General features: G+C 31.5%; 1 protein-coding gene across 1 annotated transcript; it reads right to left on the bottom strand.

The window, feature by feature from the left end:
* Positions 1–773: 773 nt before the first annotated feature.
* On the bottom strand, positions 774–21,217 carry LOC139489852 (chitinase-3-like protein 1). Its single transcript, XM_071276699.1, has 14 exons — positions 21,159–21,217; positions 19,281–19,332; positions 16,745–16,808; positions 16,149–16,256; positions 15,375–15,503; positions 14,375–14,549; positions 13,786–14,038; positions 13,273–13,397; positions 10,226–10,346; positions 8,838–9,026; positions 7,719–7,841; positions 3,234–3,624; positions 1,530–1,725; positions 774–854 (listed from the first exon to the last, which is right to left on the bottom strand). Coding segments are annotated over exons 1-14 (1,986 nt in total). The 3' UTR covers positions 774–853.
* Between the last annotated feature and the right edge of the window lie 26 nt (positions 21,218–21,243).

Raw genomic sequence — 21,243 nt, 5'->3', positions numbered from 1 at the left:
AAAAACATTGAATTTTACATGTCCAGTCCAAATACATACCAACATCTATTTATTTTAAACAACATTTTAATTTGGTTTGTGCTAATTAGATAAATTTTTAAATGTCGGATTTATCATCTATATTGCCCAACAGCTATATACACAATAGAGTTGGTAATTGCAATAAAAACAAACTTTAATTGGTCTCCAAATTGTCAATTCAAAGTTGACAAAAATCACAATATTAACAAAAGATTATAATTCAGGGTTAATGAAAAATATTACTTGAATATAACAGTAATCTTTTAAATTGTGAATATGTATAATATATTTTACCAAGGCCAGAGACATATATGTTTCTGCTAAGGCTAATGATGACTTTTAGAAACTGTGAGAGCTTAGTTTTACTGAATTATACAAATCAATTAACATGTTTAAAGAAGACAAAACTATTTCAACATGTTAAATACATTTAATTTAACTACCTAAAAGGTTAATTTATGACCACAAATACAGTTTTAGAATTTTTGCATTGTAATCAAAATGTAATCAAAAAGTAATCAGGATTACAGGGTATTTTGAAAAGTAATTGATTAAATTAAATTACATGTAATCAGATTTTAGTCTGATTAATAATTACAATGATTACTTGAAAAATTGTAATCAATTACAGCTGATTAATGATTACAATTATAATTACCCCAACTCTGGTGTACAGGTATATACAGGTATTTTTGTAAAATAAAACTTAAGATACTTGTAATAAGTTTGTCGATTAAAAATCATACGATAAGTGATGTGTAGTATAATTTATTAAAAATAAATACAAAACCATTAACAAGTAACATGGTAAAAGTTAAAACCGATCTTTAAATCTGAAAAATATAAAGAAAAATGCATTTAAATCACACAAGTTAAAAATAAGAATATACATTACAAATACCTATGTTGTCGATAATTTATTTTCAAGGCCTTCGTCATCTACTGTCAGTTTAAAAGGAATTTATAATGTGAAAACTTTATAACAATTCATGTTAACTCGTTTTCATAAATAAAGGGTAAATTGTGATATTTGACATGAAAGAGTAAGCGGAAAAAAACGAGAAAAAAAACAAGAAAAGACATATATAAGCCAACATGAACTTTTCATTTCGTGTCTCCCTGTAAAGCGTATGACGTTGCTGTGTAAACTCTTGTTTGTTATTAGTCATTGAGCTAAAATTTTCAGATTTTTGGTGTTTAATGCTCTTGAACTTCATATTGGATTTGCTCTCTAACTTTTTTGGTTCGAGTCCTAGGTAGACAAAACGCTAGTATGGCGAACTGAATAATATGCCTGGTATCTTTGATGAATCTATATGACAAATATATAAACTGATTCAAGAGTATAGGAGGATAGGATTTAATATTTCTATGTAAACTTTAGAGAGCATTCTTAGATATGTATATTGGTATATGTGTTCTGATATTTAGCTTACCTTTATTTTCCTTTTCACACACACACACGAACACACATATATAATAACACTTGGCTAATGCGTTACACTTACTATTTATTTGTAGGTCGACCGTCATCGTCACAAGTAACAGAATCTGCCCAGTCACATGTTATTTTCTTTGGATTAAATCTTAATTCACTTGGACATCTATAGTGGAACGTTCTTCCCATATGACATACAAAATATTTATTACAGTTGTTTGGGTCTTGGAAATATCCAAACGGTTTTCGTCTACATGAGAATGAGTCTGAAAAAAAGCAATATTGAATTAAATTGGAAAATTGGAAAATACAGCTATTGAAAATAAAGCATGGATAATAATGTTTTCATCATATATCCAGAGTCTCCACGTCGTTTGCCAACTGTCATTCCGGCCTGATTTCTCTAGTCTAACAGGAAAGCAGTAGCTAAAATTGTGTATGTTTCGCATTGCGGGATGCATATATACACGGCCATTTCATGTCAAAGTAGGGAGTACAATCCGATGTCTCGTGTTGTGTGAGTGCCAAGATTTCTGCACGTTATATAACTCTCTCAATGACTCTCTGAGGGGTACTTATATGTCCATTTGCAAGGTATGTTTTAGCAAATCCAGCATATCCTCGTTTACCAGTGGTAGTTTAAAGAATCTACCTATTATAAAAAAAAAATTTCTCCTTCTGGATATGCATGAAATACCCTTTTATAGTTCATCCGTGTCCATAAAATTTCAAAGAGCATATCAAGTAAAACAGCTTGACCATCAAGTGCTTCCTGGTCTAATACCACGTTATTTTTCGATTGTCCTCGACGTTCTATTTAAAGCAAATATGTATTTTAATGGAACTGGAATTATTTTTAAAGATACATTTTGTAAGTCGTGTTCACAAAATTATGCAAGTTTTCAAACTACTTATAGAAGTAATGCAACCTCAACAAATGGAAGTGTTTTACGACCTTGACTGGCTATACAGTCCTTGCACATTCGGCTTCAGGCAAATAATTTCATTTAAATTCAATATTTAAATTGTGAAATCCGATGTAGGTATCAACGTTAGAGAATTTTATAATAAATTGTTAAATGTTAGTTAAAGGCGACATAACTCGATGACAACCTGAAAAACATACCGTCATACGACCGAGATATATTTCTTGCATACCAGAGAATACCTCGCATTCTGATGTATACTTTTTTGTGTTTTTATGATTGAATTCGTTAAATTTTCACGTGAACATTATAGATTTAACAGCTCTTGTTTACACAATGAATTTATTACTATGTGTGTTAAGTTACTGAAAAGTTGGAACAAATCAAAGTAGAAATGCAATGTGATTTCAGTGAAACAAACCCCCTCAAAATGCCATAAAACCCTATTAAGCAAACACAAGTCATATTGTGACACATTCCACAAATCCATCTAATGATTCAAGGGATTAAAAGACAGAAATGATGAACTATATTTTTTGTATTTATAGATTCGGGATTCACCTTCACCAGGAACGCTAACAGCCGAATAATTGAAAGCCAAATATGTAGAAAAACCGAAACAGTTGAATAGCAATAAGGGACATAAATATAATAGTTAAATAGGTCTTAAGTGACACAAAAAGCTACTTGAGTTGTTCTTTGATACTTTATAATTACAAAAATGCAAGATTTTTAATAATTAACTAGAAAGCGGGTTTTTAAATGCTAGTACAACTCCTTTCATAATAGATCTGTTGTCCTTCTTAATCAAAAATTTATTACGTGGTTAGAATAATACTAATACTTACATTTTCCGTAAACCATCTCGTTTGGTGCCCAGATTGCAGGTGGTGCTATCTTATTGGGTTCTGTTTCGTAATGCAAATCAGCTGTCCACAACTTTGTAGTAGCTTCCGGTATTGAAGAAAATGTTGTCGGAGTTTTCATCGTCGTCGTCGTGGTGGTTGTAACTGTTGTTGGGGTTATAAGACGCTGAGTTGTTGTCTTCGGAACTATTTTTCTGGTCGTACTTGATGTCAGATTTAATACTTTAGCTCTTTCTATATTTTTTAATGTCGATGACAATGCGTGTGTTAGAGGAAATGGCACGACTGATGATGAGCAGGTTTTACTGAAGTCATCCAGGGATAGAGACCAGACCATGCTTCCACCATACCCTTCTCTAGCTATCCATTCCGCCTACAATTAATACATAGTTATACTATTGAAAAGTAATTTGGTTGCAGTCGATTCACATTTCGTATGAGTCAGACTGGCATTTTATTCATTCAAGACATTAGAAATAGTGCAAACAGAACAAAATCTGTCTCTTCTTTTGCTAGTATGGGTACGGATCCGTGTTAAAGACCGTACATTGACCTATAATGGTTAAATTTTACTTTTGACTTGGGTGAAGAGTTTGCTTGATGTTTAAGGTGGCACGGTAGTATTTGCATTCCAGAATTTAGGTTGCTCTTTTGTGTACCCTACTTAGGTAAATGTATCTAAACAGTGTGATTGGACAAAAAATACAGTATCAACTGAACATACTTTCCCAAACTGAGGGATGAATCAGGTGTAGAAAAATATGAAATAATTTTACATACAGATGAAAATGAATTTTTGAGAATTTTTTTTAATTTTGTATTCACTGCACCATAAAAGACCTAAAATTACTAGTGGCCTTAGGTTTCTAAAAATAGCAAAAAAAGTAAACGGTCATGATACATATTCAAATTCATTTCTGAATAGTAAAATGAAAGTACTTCAGTTAAGTGTGAATGTAGATTTTTTTGCAGTGTTAGAAAGTGGTGAAAATTCTAAAAAGGCTATCATTATCCCTATGGGCCAGGAAATACTACCGTGCCACCTTAAGGGGGATATATATTTTTACACTAAATCAATGAAGGAACTTTTTTTACCTATGCAATTTGTAAGTTTATCAATAAAAAGTTGATTAAGGGCAACTATGATAAAACAAGCCTTAAATTCCACCCCTGAGAGTAAAAATTGCTGATTCAGCAAATTTTGCCTGATCTGTAGGTAATAATGTAAAAATTTTCATAGAAAGTAGAACTTCATTATTTTTATGTAACTTGCAATACATTTTTAATTATAAATGCTCGCTTTAACTTTTCGCAGTGTCTGACACATGTGCAACCACTGAAATTTGAGACGCGACATTCTACGGTTGCATGTTCATCCTATTATTTTCACCGAAATAAATAAATTGCATAATTTCTTATTTTTTTCAACATAAGTACAGCTATACTAGCTTTCTTAAGGTTTAATTAGTAGTTCTGATGTTACATGACACCAGTAGGAGCTTTTGTGGAACCAGTAAGTGGTTAAGGGGTCCTTACTTATTCATTTAGCTCTCATATTGGTATGAAATAGAGATAGAAATAGGGGTTTCTGTACATTGAATAGACATAATTTTTGACAAAGAATGTATTTATGATTCTATATCAGCAAGATTAAATGGTTTATCTATTTTCCATGCAAATACCATTAGTTGTTAAGATTTTCTGACAGTGAAAAGCACAATAAATGCAAATTGATTATGTAAGGGGACATAATTTAACTTAATGCATACATGAGAAATAGACAAACAGTCAACTTAGAGATGTATTCTAGTACATGTATTGTCAAACAGGTTACGGAATAATAGTTAACTGCAATCTAAAGACTCTTGTTGTATTGCCCTCATAATCTGAAAATGTTTAAAGTAATGTAAGGCATGCTGTAAAATGTGGAATGGACTTTAATATCAGTTTTCATGATTTGGTGATTAAACTGTTTCTTTTACTCAGATTAACCATAAACAGAGTTGGCAATCCAATAATTCCTCCTAAATCACCATGTTTGACTTCTGTGTTGATTTGAAACATCATATATTTGGGTTTTGTTCACTTCTTAAGTAAAAATGGTAAGATGAAAAAAAGTGAAAATCTGCCAGATGGGGTAGGGATGTAATGTTTCATTTTTTTTTATAAGAAATGAGTGCAGACTAGTATTCTTTATTGTAATATGTTCCAAAGTAAGAAGTCTATGCATCATAGGTGTCATGACTGGTTTCAAGTTTGTTATGTCTTGGTTAAGGGGGATATATATTTTTACACTAAATCAATGAAGGAACTTTTTTTACCTATGCAATTTGTAAGTTTATCAATAAAAAGTTGATTAAGGGCAACTATGATAAAACAAGCCTTAAATTCCACCCCTGAGAGTAAAAATTGCTGATTCAGCAAATTTTGCCTGATCTGTAGGTAATAATGTAAAAATTTTCATAGAAAGTAGAACTTCATTATTTTTATGTAACTTGCAATACATTTTTAATTATAAATGCTCGCTTTAACTTTTCGCAGTGTCTGACACATGTGCAACCACTGAAATTTGAGACGCGACATTCTACGGTTGCATGTTCATCCTATTATTTTCACCGAAATAAATAAATTGCATAATTTCTTATTTTTTTCAACATAAGTACAGCTATACTAGCTTTCTTAAGGTTTAATTAGTAGTTCTGATGTTACATGACACCAGTAGGAGCTTTTGTGGAACCAGTAAGTGGTTAAGGGGTCCTTACTTATTCATTTAGCTCTCATATTGGTATGAAATAGAGATAGAAATAGGGGTTTCTGTACATTGAATAGACATAATTTTTGACAAAGAATGTATTTATGATTCTATATCAGCAAGATTAAATGGTTTATCTATTTTCCATGCAAATACCATTAGTTGTTAAGATTTTCTGACAGTGAAAAGCACAATAAATGCAAATTGATTATGTAAGGGGACATAATTTAACTTAATGCATACATGAGAAATAGACAAACAGTCAACTTAGAGATGTATTCTAGTACATGTATTGTCAAACAGGTTACGGAATAATAGTTAACTGCAATCTAAAGACTCTTGTTGTATTGCCCTCATAATCTGAAAATGTTTAAAGTAATGTAAGGCATGCTGTAAAATGTGGAATGGACTTTAATATCAGTTTTCATGATTTGGTGATTAAACTGTTTCTTTTACTCAGATTAACCATAAACAGAGTTGGCAATCCAATAATTCCTCCTAAATCACCATGTTTGACTTCTGTGTTGATTTGAAACATCATATATTTGGGTTTTGTTCACTTCTTAAGTAAAAATGGTAAGATGAAAAAAAGTGAAAATCTGCCAGATGGGGTAGGGATGTAATGTTTCATTTTTTTTTATAAGAAATGAGTGCAGACTAGTATTCTTTATTGTAATATGTTCCAAAGTAAGAAGTCTATGCATCATAGGTGTCATGACTGGTTTCAAGTTTGTTATGTCTTGGTTAAGGTGGCACGGTAGTATTTGCATTCCAGAATTTAGGTTGCTCTTTTGTGTACCCTACTTAGGTAAATGTATCTAAACAGTGTGATTGGACAAAAAATACAGTATCAACTGAACATACTTTCCCAAACTGAGGGATGAATCAGGTGTAGAAAAATATGAAATAATTTTACATACAGATGAAAATGAATTTTTGAGAATTTTTTTTAATTTTGTATTCACTGCACCATAAAAGACCTAAAATTACTAGTGGCCTTAGGTTTCTAAAAATAGCAAAAAAAGTAAACGGTCATGATACATATTCAAATTCATTTCTGAATAGTAAAATGAAAGTACTTCAGTTAAGTGTGAATGTAGATTTTTTTGCAGTGTTAGAAAGTGGTGAAAATTCTAAAAAGGCTATCATTATCCCTATGGGCCAGGAAATACTACCGTGCCACCTACAGCTGGTGATAGCACTGTGCATTAAAAGTAGTATTTAAGGATGTACTTAGGTGAGATTAGGTGAAAATTAATAAATTAAGAAGTTAAAATTGATACTATAAGCTGGTAGAGCATCAATTAAGGATTAAAATAAGCTAAAAATATTGATAGGTCATGGAGCTCCTTTTCGAGATATTTCAGATTTAAAATATGACGGGAAAAGGATGACTCGGACTTTTACCTTATAATTGCATTGATATTGTTGGGTCTCAAAACAAAAGAAAGAAAATCAAGAATTTTCTAAAATTTTGGTAAATGACCTTTCATGAGCTATTAAGTCTTATATGAAAAAATAAATGGGTGTTATGGGGCAAAATATTTTACATTGTATTGTATGGAAAAACACCAAGGAGTACGAACATTTGACACAAATTCCAAAACCTCACCTAAGTACATCCTTAATAACATTTGTTCATTTACAATATTTAGTTTTCATAAATGGGCGGATCCCTGGTCCGCCACTCTAAAGTACTTGTGTATTGAATTTACCTTGGTTCTCACGCTGTCCTCATCATCATAGCCAATCCACAGATCTCCTTTCACATAGTAAGGTACCATTTGTTCTTCATCTCTATATATCTTACCTTGACCGTCTTTTTGTAACTGACATATCTAATTTGATATTAACAATATAAATTAAGGTGGTTTAAACTCCTGTGTGTGAATTAGACAAAACAATATAGCAAAAAATCAACAACTACAAAAATTAAAAAATAGTCTACATTTATACTACAACAACCAAGCCCTCAAAGATGGTCAACAGGTCATCAATAACCTTATTTCCTCCACTTTTTATCACGAATAATCGATTAAATAGATCTAAAAGAGTGTTCTAGGCTTAAAGAATACGCAATTTATCGGACGCTTGAATTCTAATAAGACAAGAACAAGGGCGCAATCCTATATTAAGTGACTCAATGTCAAACGCAATATGATTCAAAACGTGGCATAAAATCGAATAAGTAAGTCTCTAGAAAACTTGAGAAGTTGTTTTGAATTTTCATGTTCGAGTGAACCAGTAACCAAGTGAATTCACTGGTAACGAAGGAACCGAATGTGTTTATAAATTTCGTGCGTCCGCAGCACTTTTCTGAATTTACCTTCACCGGGAACGTTCAAACTAAAACATTCTAAAGCAAGGAACGTATTAATAATTGAATACGTAAGTTATATGACAAATAGGGACCACAAGGAACAACAGGGACCAACTAGTTGTTCACATTTTGTATGCAAGGACCAACTAGTTGTTCACATGTTGTATGCAGGGACCAACTAGTTGTTCACATGTTGTATGCAGGGACCAACTAGTTGTTCACATGTTGTATGCAGGGACCAACTAGTTGTTCACATGTTGTATGCACGTAAATCGTATGCGTTTTTTAAAGATGCTTAGCGTTTATACATTACAAAAGGTTAATTTGCTTTATCTTTAGACTTTCTCTTATATCACTTACATGTTATTGGTTTTATTTTGTGTTCTTATTAGAGAAATATTTAAGAATTTATTTAACATTTTTTAATAATTTTTACTTAACTAGAGAAACCTTTTTCATACAGTCTTCACACATACATGTTTATTCATGAAAATTTAACAAAGACGTAGGATACCTCGTAATATGAATAAAATCCTATTTCCTGAGTAAATGTTCCTTTTGGACCAGGTCCAGTGACAGGTGCGCCAATACCAAAATCATTGACAGGATCTGCCAGGACAAATGACCGACCATACGTTGCTATTCCAATATTAAGTTTATGTTTGGGTGTGCCCTTAGAAACCCAGTACTTAGCTGCTTTCTCCTGAAAAATATAATCTGTGAGTATTTCACAATAAAACAAATCTTTTGGTATTTCACAGAAAAACAAATCTTTCCGTATTTCAAAGTAAAGTTGTAATTGCTATAAAAATGTCCAAAAATTAATAAAATGTTTAGTCAAAGTGGACATCCTTGAACTTAAATACATTGTACCTATAAATTAACTGGAAAATCTTAGACTTCTAGTTTATATAAATGTATGTAATTTCCGTGTTCCTATTTTTGTGTTATTTTAGTATTTTGATTGAACGACGTCCAGTCCTGCATATTTAGTGTTACTAGAACATTATATAGTGTCATGTCATACGTTTTTAGGTAAATACATGTAATTTTCAAAACTCTTACAAACTAATTTATAACATTCTCTAAATTTGGGTTTATTCAGTACACCACTGTTTTAATTAATTGTCACGATGTTTAAACATTGACATTTGTAAATATGTATGGAGCATGTAAAATATCTCACCATGTAAATTTATTTTGTTTGTAAATGAATAAAACTAGAAAAACTATCGACGACAATTAACCCCCATGTTTTTCTCTGAACCATAATTTCATTCGACAAATTAAATGAATGCCTGAAAAGTTAAACAAGCTTAAACCTTCTTCAAAATACATGTAAATACCATAGAATGTAATCAGTTTCATTTGTACAACTAGGGCAATCATATTTGTCTGAAGCTACCCCAATAAAACAAAATCTTATACAATAGATATTGCTGCTGCAACGCTAGCATTTTTTTTAATGATTATTCAATTGTAGAATATGTTACTGTTCCTACAACATACAACAAGTCTCCAAATTGGTACTTGTCATGCATACAATGCAGTCACACTGACTTTTGGGCAATTATTGTGTAGATTTGCATGGAATGTTATGTTCTTTTCTTCTTATAAAACACCTATATGATTACAAGTTGTTAATGCCTTGGTTCTGTCCTTATTTTTCAGTGCTTTTTTCTGTATTCTTTTTAATTGGTTATCTGCTTATAAGTTTTTCGTCGACATTTTTTAGTTTGATCAATTAACTACTTCATTAATTTGTGATTGAACCTCACAACAACTTAAGGGTAAAAATCCTGTGAAGAGGAGGGGATAAGATCGTAACCATTTTCTAGCAAAGATGCAAACCACAAGCCGGTATTGTGTTGTGTTTTATAATATGATTGAGCAAAGACTTACGGTATTCATATTAGCAGAACCGGAATTTTTACTGCTACCAAACAATGGACTATTATGACCTGTTTTCCGTTCCCAACCGCCATGAAAATCGTATGACATTAAGTTTAGAAAATCCAAATATCTGTATTAAAAGAACATTTAAAATTAGGTATGTTTTTGATGATTATGTCAAATACATGTTGACAAAATTAAAATAACGATACAGTTCATTTGATCATTTCCCTTTCACAGACCGCTCGATACTGGTCCATGTTAGTTTGACTATTTCTTTCCAATAAATATTGGTACAAATGCTTGTTTCATCGACGATGAAACGAGAAAAAGTAGTGTTGTAAAAGGCTACAATTAACAATATCAAATTGAAAAAGACCAGGCCACCGTTTCACAAAGCCTTCTTAACTTACGATCATCGTATCAGTTTACGATCGGTTTACGTGTGGTTCTACGTTCCCGTTACGTGTGTTTCACAAAGGCATCGTAAAGAACTACTAAGTTGATCGCAAGTTACGTCGTGTGTATCATCGTAAGTGTATCGTAAACCGAGAAGAGTGCTTTCTTTCACGTCCGCACTTTTATCGAGTATGGCATGCCAAATAAACATTTTTAAAAATAATTATTATGGACGGCGAATTATGGCGATATTTTTATATCAACATTAATACAACTAAAGAATTTTAGTCCGTTTTCAATATTAATTCAAGATATATGACGCTTACAGTCATAGGACAAAAGTAAGTTCCCACTCAAAAAATGTCCGATTATTTCAACTAAAATTGGTATTTTTCAAAAAAATATTACAAAGTAAGTCTATGAGTGATTTTTATAAAATAGATACCATAAGATGCAGAAATGTCTGAAGTTTAATTGTTTATTTGGCCATATTTTTAGTGAGGTTCTTTTTCATTATTCAATGGGTTAAACACAAATGCAATCTTTTACGATTTTAATTTGGTTAGAATACATAACAACCTTTGCCGTGAGTCAAGCAATATTTTCCTTTGTGTTCACCTCGTCAGTAATAATACATATATTAACAACACTTTGTACCAATATTCTTTTTGGAGACAAAAACAGTCAAATATATTAAACGAAACTATCCGACACAGTGAGGGTCTAGATTAGTGGCAACGAGGGGGGGGGGGGGGGGGGGGTTGCATTTCTTTGTTCTGTAATTCTTTTAGCCATTCTTATCTTTTCAGCATTACAAAATATGCTAATACTTTAAGTTATGTGCCTCTTTAGAATTTGCACTACACAAATGAAACCATTTATCAATTTTGTTAAATGTCTGTTTGAAACGAAACACAGAAAAATATAAATATTTTAACTTAGCTTATTTGTAATAAGTTGGATATATGGGATAGCAATTTAAGCAGTAGATAAGATGAAATTAATTATATTTGATCTTATCTAGTTTGTGATATATGAGGAAATAGTACCGAGAAGCTAGCGCTGAGCATAAAGTTTTATAACATATACAGCAGCATTAGTTATCCGACATTAAGAGTAATCTGGAATCTTGACAGAGTAAAAATTCTATCACCAGAACAGGTTAGATTTTATTATTGATGGCCCAATATAGAAAAAATGCTTATCAATTAAGTCGTTTTGGAGGATTTTAAAATGTATTTAAATTTTATTCGTGTTGAAAGAAAAATAGGTTTTCCCCAACCCCCAAAAAATCAAAAACAATATCATCCGTCTTCGAGCATTCGTCTTCCAGATCTATAAAATATATTGTTGTTTTTTTGTGTTTTTTTGTGTGTTTTTTTTTTAAATTGGAATGAATTATGGATCTCTCAAATATGAAACCGAAGACGTAGGAATCATTCCGGTGAAAGAGACGTCCCTTAAAATTATCCATAAATTTTGAAATTATAAAGAAACTAAGGTTTCAACTCCATTAGACAAAGTTGATCTTCGTCTGCATGATTTGGCTATTTATTAGGTATTTGTATCAAATTTTATTTTTGTATTAAAACTAGAAATTGACCTGTTGTCTCACAAGGAAACAGCTGTTTTGACGTTTTTTGTAGAAAAGTTCCTACATATTCTAAAAACTTTGCACCCACATTATGTCTTCAATTCAGTGAGCAATATTGAATTTCATGCTAAATACAGGAGCTTACCAGATTAAATTAACGCGACCTATTAAAATAGTCAAAACAATAAGTTTTTATGCCAATTACAATTGAACTTTTTATATCAATTCGAGATTTATGTCATGTTGATCTGTAATGTATTTATTTGTATTAAAACTTGACCAACTTCTGAAAATCTGGCAGACCGTACGCGAACAGTCCGACGTAAACGTATTTTTAAAAAGTACGCATACGGTGTGGAACATAGACATCTATCTATATTGTTGTAAACTATACTATATACTATGTTGCCTTCTGGATGTCCTTAGCTTGTCTTTGTCATTTGATTGCTGTCTTATTAACGTATAACCTACATTTCCAACAGTTTTGTATAGCTAAAACGGCTATTGTGTATAGAATAATTGTCTTCCTTTCCCTAAATAATATGCTTAAAAAAAGATGGACTGAGGAGAGATGTGCACAGGCACTTGTTTCGATCTATCAATGGGAAGGTCGACAATCCATATATGGGCGTTTTTCAATAAAAATGCATTTTCTTGTCCTAGCCACTTTAAAAAAAAATGTGTTTGGTCTTTGCAAGTAATTTTTTGTGCAGTCAGTACATTGAATTAGATTTAACATTTTTAAGCAAAGAAACAGTTAATTTTGTAAAGGGATTGCTAATTTATTGATTCCTGAATGGTCCAAAACAACCAAAATGGCATGTCCCTAGACCGCCTGTTCAACATTCATACTGTTTGAAGGTTCTTTTTAAAATTTGCTTTGTGTGCAGGCAGTATTTATATGCGATTTAGATATACATTTCATTTACTTAGATATTGTTGGTATATCGTAAGTAAACCGAATATTAAACGTTTCTACCAATAGGAACAGACGATGAGACTAGTAGTTTGGGACTGTACGCTGTGGACACAGTGTATTTTTTATATATATGATTTCACTTACTTAGACAGCGTTGGTATATCGTATCCGGAATCTACCACCTTTCTACCAGTAGGTACAGCCGCTGAGACTAGAAGTCTACGACGTAAAGATTTCTGTGCTTCCATATCAAAAGCCTCTTTTATTTCCTACATATAAACAGAGTAAGCATTGAAAAGCTGTAATTGTTGTAAAAAGGGTCTTTATGTGACTAATATTTTTTTCGGGGGATGACCATTTGATTTTTGGGGGAGGGTGAATGGAATGAATATTCTGCAACACAAAATGAATGAACCAAATATGTGTAAAAGTGAAGAAAAAAAATGCAAAGCAAAAGATGAAAACAATTGATCAATCCAGGGAAAATATCCTGTCTTACCCTCCCCTTTAAACCAAAAACTTGACCCCTTATTATAATGAAACGAAAATTTAAAAGACTAAACAAATATATGTGCATTAAACGATAAACTAATCTTAAAGTTGAAGGTTGTAAAGGGAAAAGCCCCAAACTAGTAAAAAGAAAATAACTTCTATTACCTTGAGAAGGAGGGCAAAGTTAGGTTTATCCTCCATTTTCCCTTGTCTGAGAGTTGGATATTCCCAGTCGATATCTAATCCATCAAAATTATGTTTACGTAAAAATTCCATCGTAGACATTATAAACGTCATTCGGTTTTCTGGCGTCGCCACCATATCAGAAAAGGCTTTACTGCCAGCATTCCATCCACCTATAGCTAACATTGTCTTCACTCCTCGGGTTTTATTCTTTTTTCCGTTAAATTCTTTATACCTGAAAACTCAAATAAATAACAGTCAATTGAATTATATAATATATGTTCATTATTTAAATTATATTTTAATCATATAGTTTTGTTTTGATATGTATTTTAGCAAACGTCTTTGGTAAAAATCAAATTTTCATGAAATATATATTATGCATAGAAATGATTCGCTAGTATATTTATTAAAAGATATAGTTTTCGCTGGAGAATACATGAAATAATACATTTTGTTTGGTATTGTATGGTCGGCCATCTTTTTTAGCATAACAATGTAAAATACAAATCGTACAACACAAATTGAATGTTTACATTTATATGTATTTGTAAGGTCAAACATTCCTTACATTTTTTCATCATTGTACTCTGTAAAGACCAATTTCATGCCTTCCAATCTAGCAAATGCATATACAATATGTGTACACAGATCTGGATTGATATTGTCGGGTGTAAATTTGGCTCCATTGTTACGATACTGTGCCCAGTTAGTGAAGTAGCATATTCTTCGGAATGTCTTTATTTCTGAAAAAAAAATCTAAACATAAAAACTTACTCAAAGTGTTCTTCTAATCAAACATAAAACACGAATATTTTATTTGTTTTACTGTTAGAAGACATATCTTCCAGAAATGAGTGTAATGGCTGGTCTTAATACATGTATACAACATAAGTCTTTGAAAATATCAAAAAGTTATTTGCCAATGTGCATTTACGAAACAAATATAATCTTCAAATTAAAATAGTCGTCAAAATGCATCTTTTCCTTTTTCTTCATAGTTTGTAAACTCATAACTTATAAACTTAGTTATCTCCAGAGCACGAACTTAAGTTTCTTTTGAAATATTTACCGAACGTAGAAATAGGAAAATGAATGCTAATGGTGTTTATGCACTTTTTTTCACAATAGATCACAAACATTGCTTGAATCTTAGAAATAATTTTAGTTGACCCTTTTTTACATGTTATTGCCCCGTTGTAGTCAGCTTTTCAGTCAGTATTTCGGTACTGACATATTTCATACCATACTTTCAAACTTATTCTTAAATTTCAGAAAACAAAATGTAATTAAGATACCAAGGTTTACGAGTCAACTCCCTTAGGAGAAGATGGCATAACTGCGATGGGCTTGGTTTTTATTTTTTATGTTACTATTGGTCATATAGCGTGTTTTTGGAACTTATACATTTTTTATTTTTTATGTTTTGACCTCGAATGTTCGGATGAAGGTAAATCAAGAAAAGTGCTTCTGACACATACCATTTATACAGTGTTACTTCTTTTTTTTTTTTAAATATTCATAACTATAGATTAAAAATTACTAAGGACCAATTTCATATTTCTTATTACCACACTGTTCATCCGTCCCATCTAAACAGTCTTGATCACCATCACAGACAAAGGCATTGTTCACACAGACTCCATTACTACACTGAAAATTATCATCCGGGCATCTTCTCGTGTTATCGTCTGCTCTTGCTGAAATATATCAAAATTCATCATTCTTTTTTATACCTTTAACTGATTCACTGTCTTTACCGACCAAAACTTAGCCTCCAAGTATTTTCTTATGTCAAGAAACTCGTCAATTGAACCAAAATATGTACTTGGAAAATTCCAGTTCAAAGGTATCGCGCTTTTACTGCTGCATACCTGCCAACTGCCACTATTTGCACTATTTGCGGGGAATTCACCCATGAAAGCTCCAAATGGAAACTTTATGAGCGCAATGTTGTCCACAATTTTAAACAAAACAGTTAATTTTACAATTGCTATAGGCTTTTAAAAGTATGTAGAAGCAAAAAACAACAACATTAAAATACATGTGTTTGGCCCCTTGAAGTTTTATTTTAGGACTATAAGAGTCTTCCTGCACGTAAAACCCCCATGGGCATTTTGAAAAGTTGGCCAATAAAGGCAACCACATCTCCCTGTAATTTCACACGAAGAAAAAAACTGACATCTCAATGCAAATTCGAACAGCGCATAAAGTCTATCAAATACATGGGGAATATCGAACAGCGCATAAAGTCTATCAAATACATGGGGAATATGAAATTGGTCAATTCGTCCCAGCAAGAAAGTTTAGTCTAGACATTGATATAGAAGCGATAATAGACTTACGACAGGATGCTTCGTCTGAACTGTCCGAGCAGTCTGGATCATTGTCACACACCCACTGTTTCGGTATACATGTACCAGTCTTGCATCGGAATTGAGTTTCTAAGCAGTCTTCAGGTTAAGAAAAAACAGATCATTAATATATAATTATCACTGTCAGAAAATCATCATCAATGTTTCTTAACAACACATCAGATACATAAACAACATGATGCTCTCGCCCACTATCTAATCAGAATTATGCCAGAAGTTGCTTTTTAGACAAATATAAAGTAGTAAAAACTAAAAAGTAAATCAGTGTAATTCCTTATTGTATTCAGTATCATTATTACGAGTCATCATAATCAGTCTTATATATGTGTGATTAAATATATGCCTATTAATAGATGAGTCATCTTAAATTGTTTTTGTTTAAACTGCTTGTTTTGTTGTTGGCGAATTTTATGTTGGGACGGAAAATCAACGTTTATTTTTAATATAAAAAAGAAGATGTGGTATAATTGCCAATGAGACATCTGTCCACAAGAGACCAAAATGACACAAGCATAGATTTAAATGATTACTATATTGATTAGTGAAATATAAAATTGTATGCATACCTAGTTGTGCATTTAAATATCCTATTTGAATTATAACAATAAATATAACTTTAAGTCCCAGTTCCTGAAAATGAAATAAAAGCATTGTGTAATCTATGTTTGCAAGTATGAAAACTCATTGATTAGTTCAGTAATATAGTAAAGCAGAAAGTGAAATGTATGTAATTTTTTATTATTATCTTAAATATCAAATACAAAAATCTAATTGAAACTGTCTTCAAATCGACAGTTACTACTATATATCGTTTTGCATATAATTACATCACTAAAAACACGTGTTATGAATACGAACGTGTAAAAAAATTATCCTCCAACTGATATAAATAATAACTTGAGTACCAAGAGATTTTCAATGAAAAAAATCAAGTGTTTTATCATAATTCACAATTAATTAAATAAATTTGATTCTTACCATTTCATTAAAATTAACTCAATTTTAAGCAAAGTTTATTCAGTCCGTATTTGCATTTTTCCAACAGACATAAAAGACAACAATATATAAAAATGTTACCAATTAGTGTTATTTCTTAAGTAGAAAAACATGTCGGTAATTTGGAATCACAAAAAAACGATCCCATTTTGTTAACTAGTATGTACATATGACAATTTACTGAAAAACGGTGGCTACATTTAAATAATACAAATAGACTACACAACGTTACACAGTAAGCTACATCGTATTTCCTTGTCGCACACCGCTTCAGTTCAATACACTTTGATAAACGACCGCTAATAGGCAATACAAATGTCAAAAGTACATGTAAAATAGATTTATAATAATTACCTATAATTACCCAAAACATGTGTTTGCATATTTTTGTTCAGAAATTTTACTCAATCATTGTATTACTATGTGTGTCAATTGCATAAATAAGATGTATATATTTTTTCGACAACATATAAAAAACAACATACAGATTAAAATGAAATGTTTACAACTAACCCATTCACAGGTTAAAAGCATGTAGCAATATTTTTGCAATAAATGCTTTTAATTCCACTGGAGGACACCAGATTGGAATATTCCGAAATAGTAAGACGCAATGAAAACGAATAATTTCCAATAATCCGATATATTTTGGAAGTACACGAGAACTGAATCTTCAAGTTAGATGAATTGCAAATTGTTTATTTAATAACTTTCATAAGATGTTATACCTAATTTTATTTTCAAAGTTATGTAAACGGCAAAAGATTTCAACATTTGAATACAAAAATATGGACTAGCAGTTTTACTGGCGTCTTAAAAAATGCATCAATTTAGGGGAGAACACAAAAGTAAAAATTATTTTTTAAGATAATGATTGCAAAACCATGATTTGAATACAGACTTAAATGAACCTTATAATCTCGGTACGGATTAGTAACTTTTCTAATTGTCTCTGATTCAGACTCAACACTTATGATGCTTTATTAACCTTGGGCACAATGTGTAAAAAGGATGATAACATGTTTTGAAGTTTGATGAGACGTATTAACAACAAGAAGGAAATATCTTGACATTACAATTTACTTGTATAGATAGATTTATCCATATCAAGAATGCAACCTCCTGCAAAACACTCTACCTAACTTCTTCAAGAATATTGAGTTTATTCTGTTCTTGTAAAATTACAAAATGAGAGGTGAAAGATACCAAAGGAACTAATAAGTCGAAAACAAACAGTCTACACAATGATTAAAAAAAGTAAAAGACAAACAGACAAACAACAGTACACAAAACAAAACATAAAAAACTAACGACTGAGCAACATGAGCCTCATCAACAACTAGATGTGATCTCAGGTGATCCGGAAGGGTAAGCAAGGTCTACATGTGGCATCCGTCGTGATGCTCATGTAAGTACAAACCTGGTAATAATTTTATATAAGAAGATGTGGTATGAGTGCCAATGAGACAACTTTCCATCAAATCAGAATATGTAAAAGTAAATCATTTAAGGTCAAAGAACGGCCTTCAATACGGAGCCTTAGCTCACACAGAACAGCAAGCTATAAAGGGCCAAAAATGACTAGTGTAAACCCATTCAAACAGGATAACCAGCAATATTCCCTTTTCTATTGACATTACAAAGTTTAAGCACCACAATTTTGTAAAAAGATGTTTAAATATCTACATTTGCACAAATTATTCCCCGGCGATGTATTTTTAGAGAGAAAAATCAATGCGCGACATTGCTTATATTTAAAAAAAAAAAAAAATAAAAAAAAATAAAAAAAAAGTCTTCATACTGATCACCGAACCGTTGTTTTTACTATTGGCTCCGAATGGAAGGCATGTGGCTTGTTTTATAAACACCTTTTCATGATGGAGATGTAAAATTCATTTTATGGACGGATTGCCTGCCTTTAAAATATTTTTTATAATCGGCCGTTGTTGTCTTTTTCGATTTTTTCTGATTTTAGATATATCGCCTTATTGTTCGCTTGCTTCAGCCTGGTGACTTCAATACTTGAATTTGACATGTAATTGATCATTCAATATATAAAACTCCTACCACATGCATCTAAGATTGATTTTACATCATTACATTAACCTTTACACAATACTTTTGATCTTCTGATAGATTATTTTGTTCACATATAGATCTGTAAAAAGTTAGTTAAAAACCATAACATGGTGAGAATATCTTTTGGGGTCTTTTGTTTTTTGTTTTTTGTTTTTTTATTTGTCTGTCTTCTCTATAAGCTTTATAACTGCAGACGGAGGCGCTATGATAAGAGCAATTGTTTGACCCCTGAAATTTCAGAAGTAGTAATCCTGTTCAAGCCTTTCGTATTATTCTATTGATAATTTAACAGGTTTATAATATCTGAATTCTTCAGTAGAGAAAGATTACTTTCTATGTTAAAATGGCTTCAAAAACATATCGAAATTTACGCATATGACTCAAAATGTCAATTTCACGCATAGTTTTTGGCCAAAACTAATATGAGCAACAACTTTACACAACAAAATAAATTACCACACATTAATTTTACATCTTTGTAAAATACATTTTGTTGCAAAATATTAGTGGGGTTAAGTTGTCGGTTTTCATATCTAATTATCAATTACAAGATCTCAACTTGATGGTTTTTTTACCAATAACTTAAGACACGATTCAAGATATGTTAATTGCATTTAAATTTTTAATTCGAATAAAAGTGACCTTGTTACGTTTTCTCTTTTCCCAAATGGGTTAATAATTATTGTCATTAATTCTCGCCTTAAAATAATTACTCTTAGGCTTATCTAACATGCATAACATTTAATCACAAAATCACTCGCTTTGCTCTCAAGTTGGACGAGGAGAACCAGTTAAATGCTTCAATCACTCACCAAAAATTGGTCAGATTAAACAAAAATGTTTGAAACTGTTCTCAAGAAAAACACAAAAAAAAAAGAAAATATTGGTTTTGACAACTGATTTAACAGTCAATATGAAACTGCTTGAAGGGAAAGCAGATTTGGTGAAATTCTGCATATAATTTTGGCTCATTGCACTATTACTGAAAATTGAAAAAAGAATGTATGCATTTATCTCTTATATTTGAAGTAAACATCTAGGATTATTATCTTTGACACAAACGCCACAAAAGGAGACAGATTATAGCTAATTGACAATTAAGACAATTCGTAATACTTATATACAAGAGTGCACACGCTGAAATGTCTCGCCTTCTTTACTAATCATTGATATTATGTTGATAGTTCTGAATATAAAGCTTTACTACAGCTATCACATAAACATAAGGTCAAGGTCATATAAACTAAACCAGAAATACATGTACACCTTACAATCATTCAATTAACTAAATATAGTTGACCTATTGGTTATAGTTTCTAACATTGTCTAAAACAGACTTACTAGTAAACAAGAAAACTAAACATTGCCAATGAACCATTAATGGTCAAGATAAGATGAACCATGCCAGGCAGACATGTAAAGCATATAATTCTTCTATACAATAAATTTAGTTGACCTACAGCATATAGATTAAGAAAAACAGAACAAAACACAAAAACGTTAACAATGAGCAACGAACCGTAAAAATGAGTTCAAGGTCAAATAAAACAAGACTGATATGAACAAACATCAAAAAATATTTCCATACACCAGTACATACAATAGTTGGCATATTGCATATAGTATTAGAAAAAAAGACCAAAACTCTAAAACTTAACTTTGACCACTGAACCATAAAAATGAGGTCAAGGTCAGAGGACACCGATCAGCTAGTTACCTTACAATCATTCAAGAAAAACAGACAAAAACATAAAATTAACTATAACCACTAAACCATGAAAATGAGTTCAAGGTCAGATGATACCTGCCAGTTGGACATGAACACCTTACAGTCCTTCCATACACCGAATATACTAGACCTATTGATTACAGTATCTGAGATATGGACTTGACCATTAAACTTACCCTTGTTCAATCATCCATGAAATGAGGTCGAGGTCAAGTAAAAACTGTCCGGCGGGCATGAGGACCTTGTAAGGTACGCACACAC

Source organism: Mytilus edulis, chromosome 9, assembly GCF_963676685.1.
Source record: "Mytilus edulis chromosome 9, xbMytEdul2.2, whole genome shotgun sequence".
NCBI lineage: Eukaryota > Metazoa > Mollusca > Bivalvia > Mytilida > Mytilidae > Mytilus > Mytilus edulis.
The sequence above is the reverse complement of the archived record's forward strand: the minus strand, read 5'-3'. Positions and strand labels throughout refer to the sequence as shown.

Bases quoted from the DNA above. Each gene is read 5' to 3' on its own strand.
- LOC139489852 (XM_071276699.1), bottom strand. From the start codon at position 21,217: ATGCCCGCCGGACAGTTTTTACTTGACCTCGACCTCATTTCATGGATG. The intron at 19,333-21,158 runs GTAAGTTTAATG...AACTTTTTACAG, and splicing joins TCATGGATGATTGAACAAGG to ATCTATATGTGAACAAAATA. The intron at 16,809-19,280 runs GTTAATGTAATG...TTTCATTTTCAG, and splicing joins ATCAAAAGTATTGTGTAAAG to GAACTGGGACTTAAAGTTAT.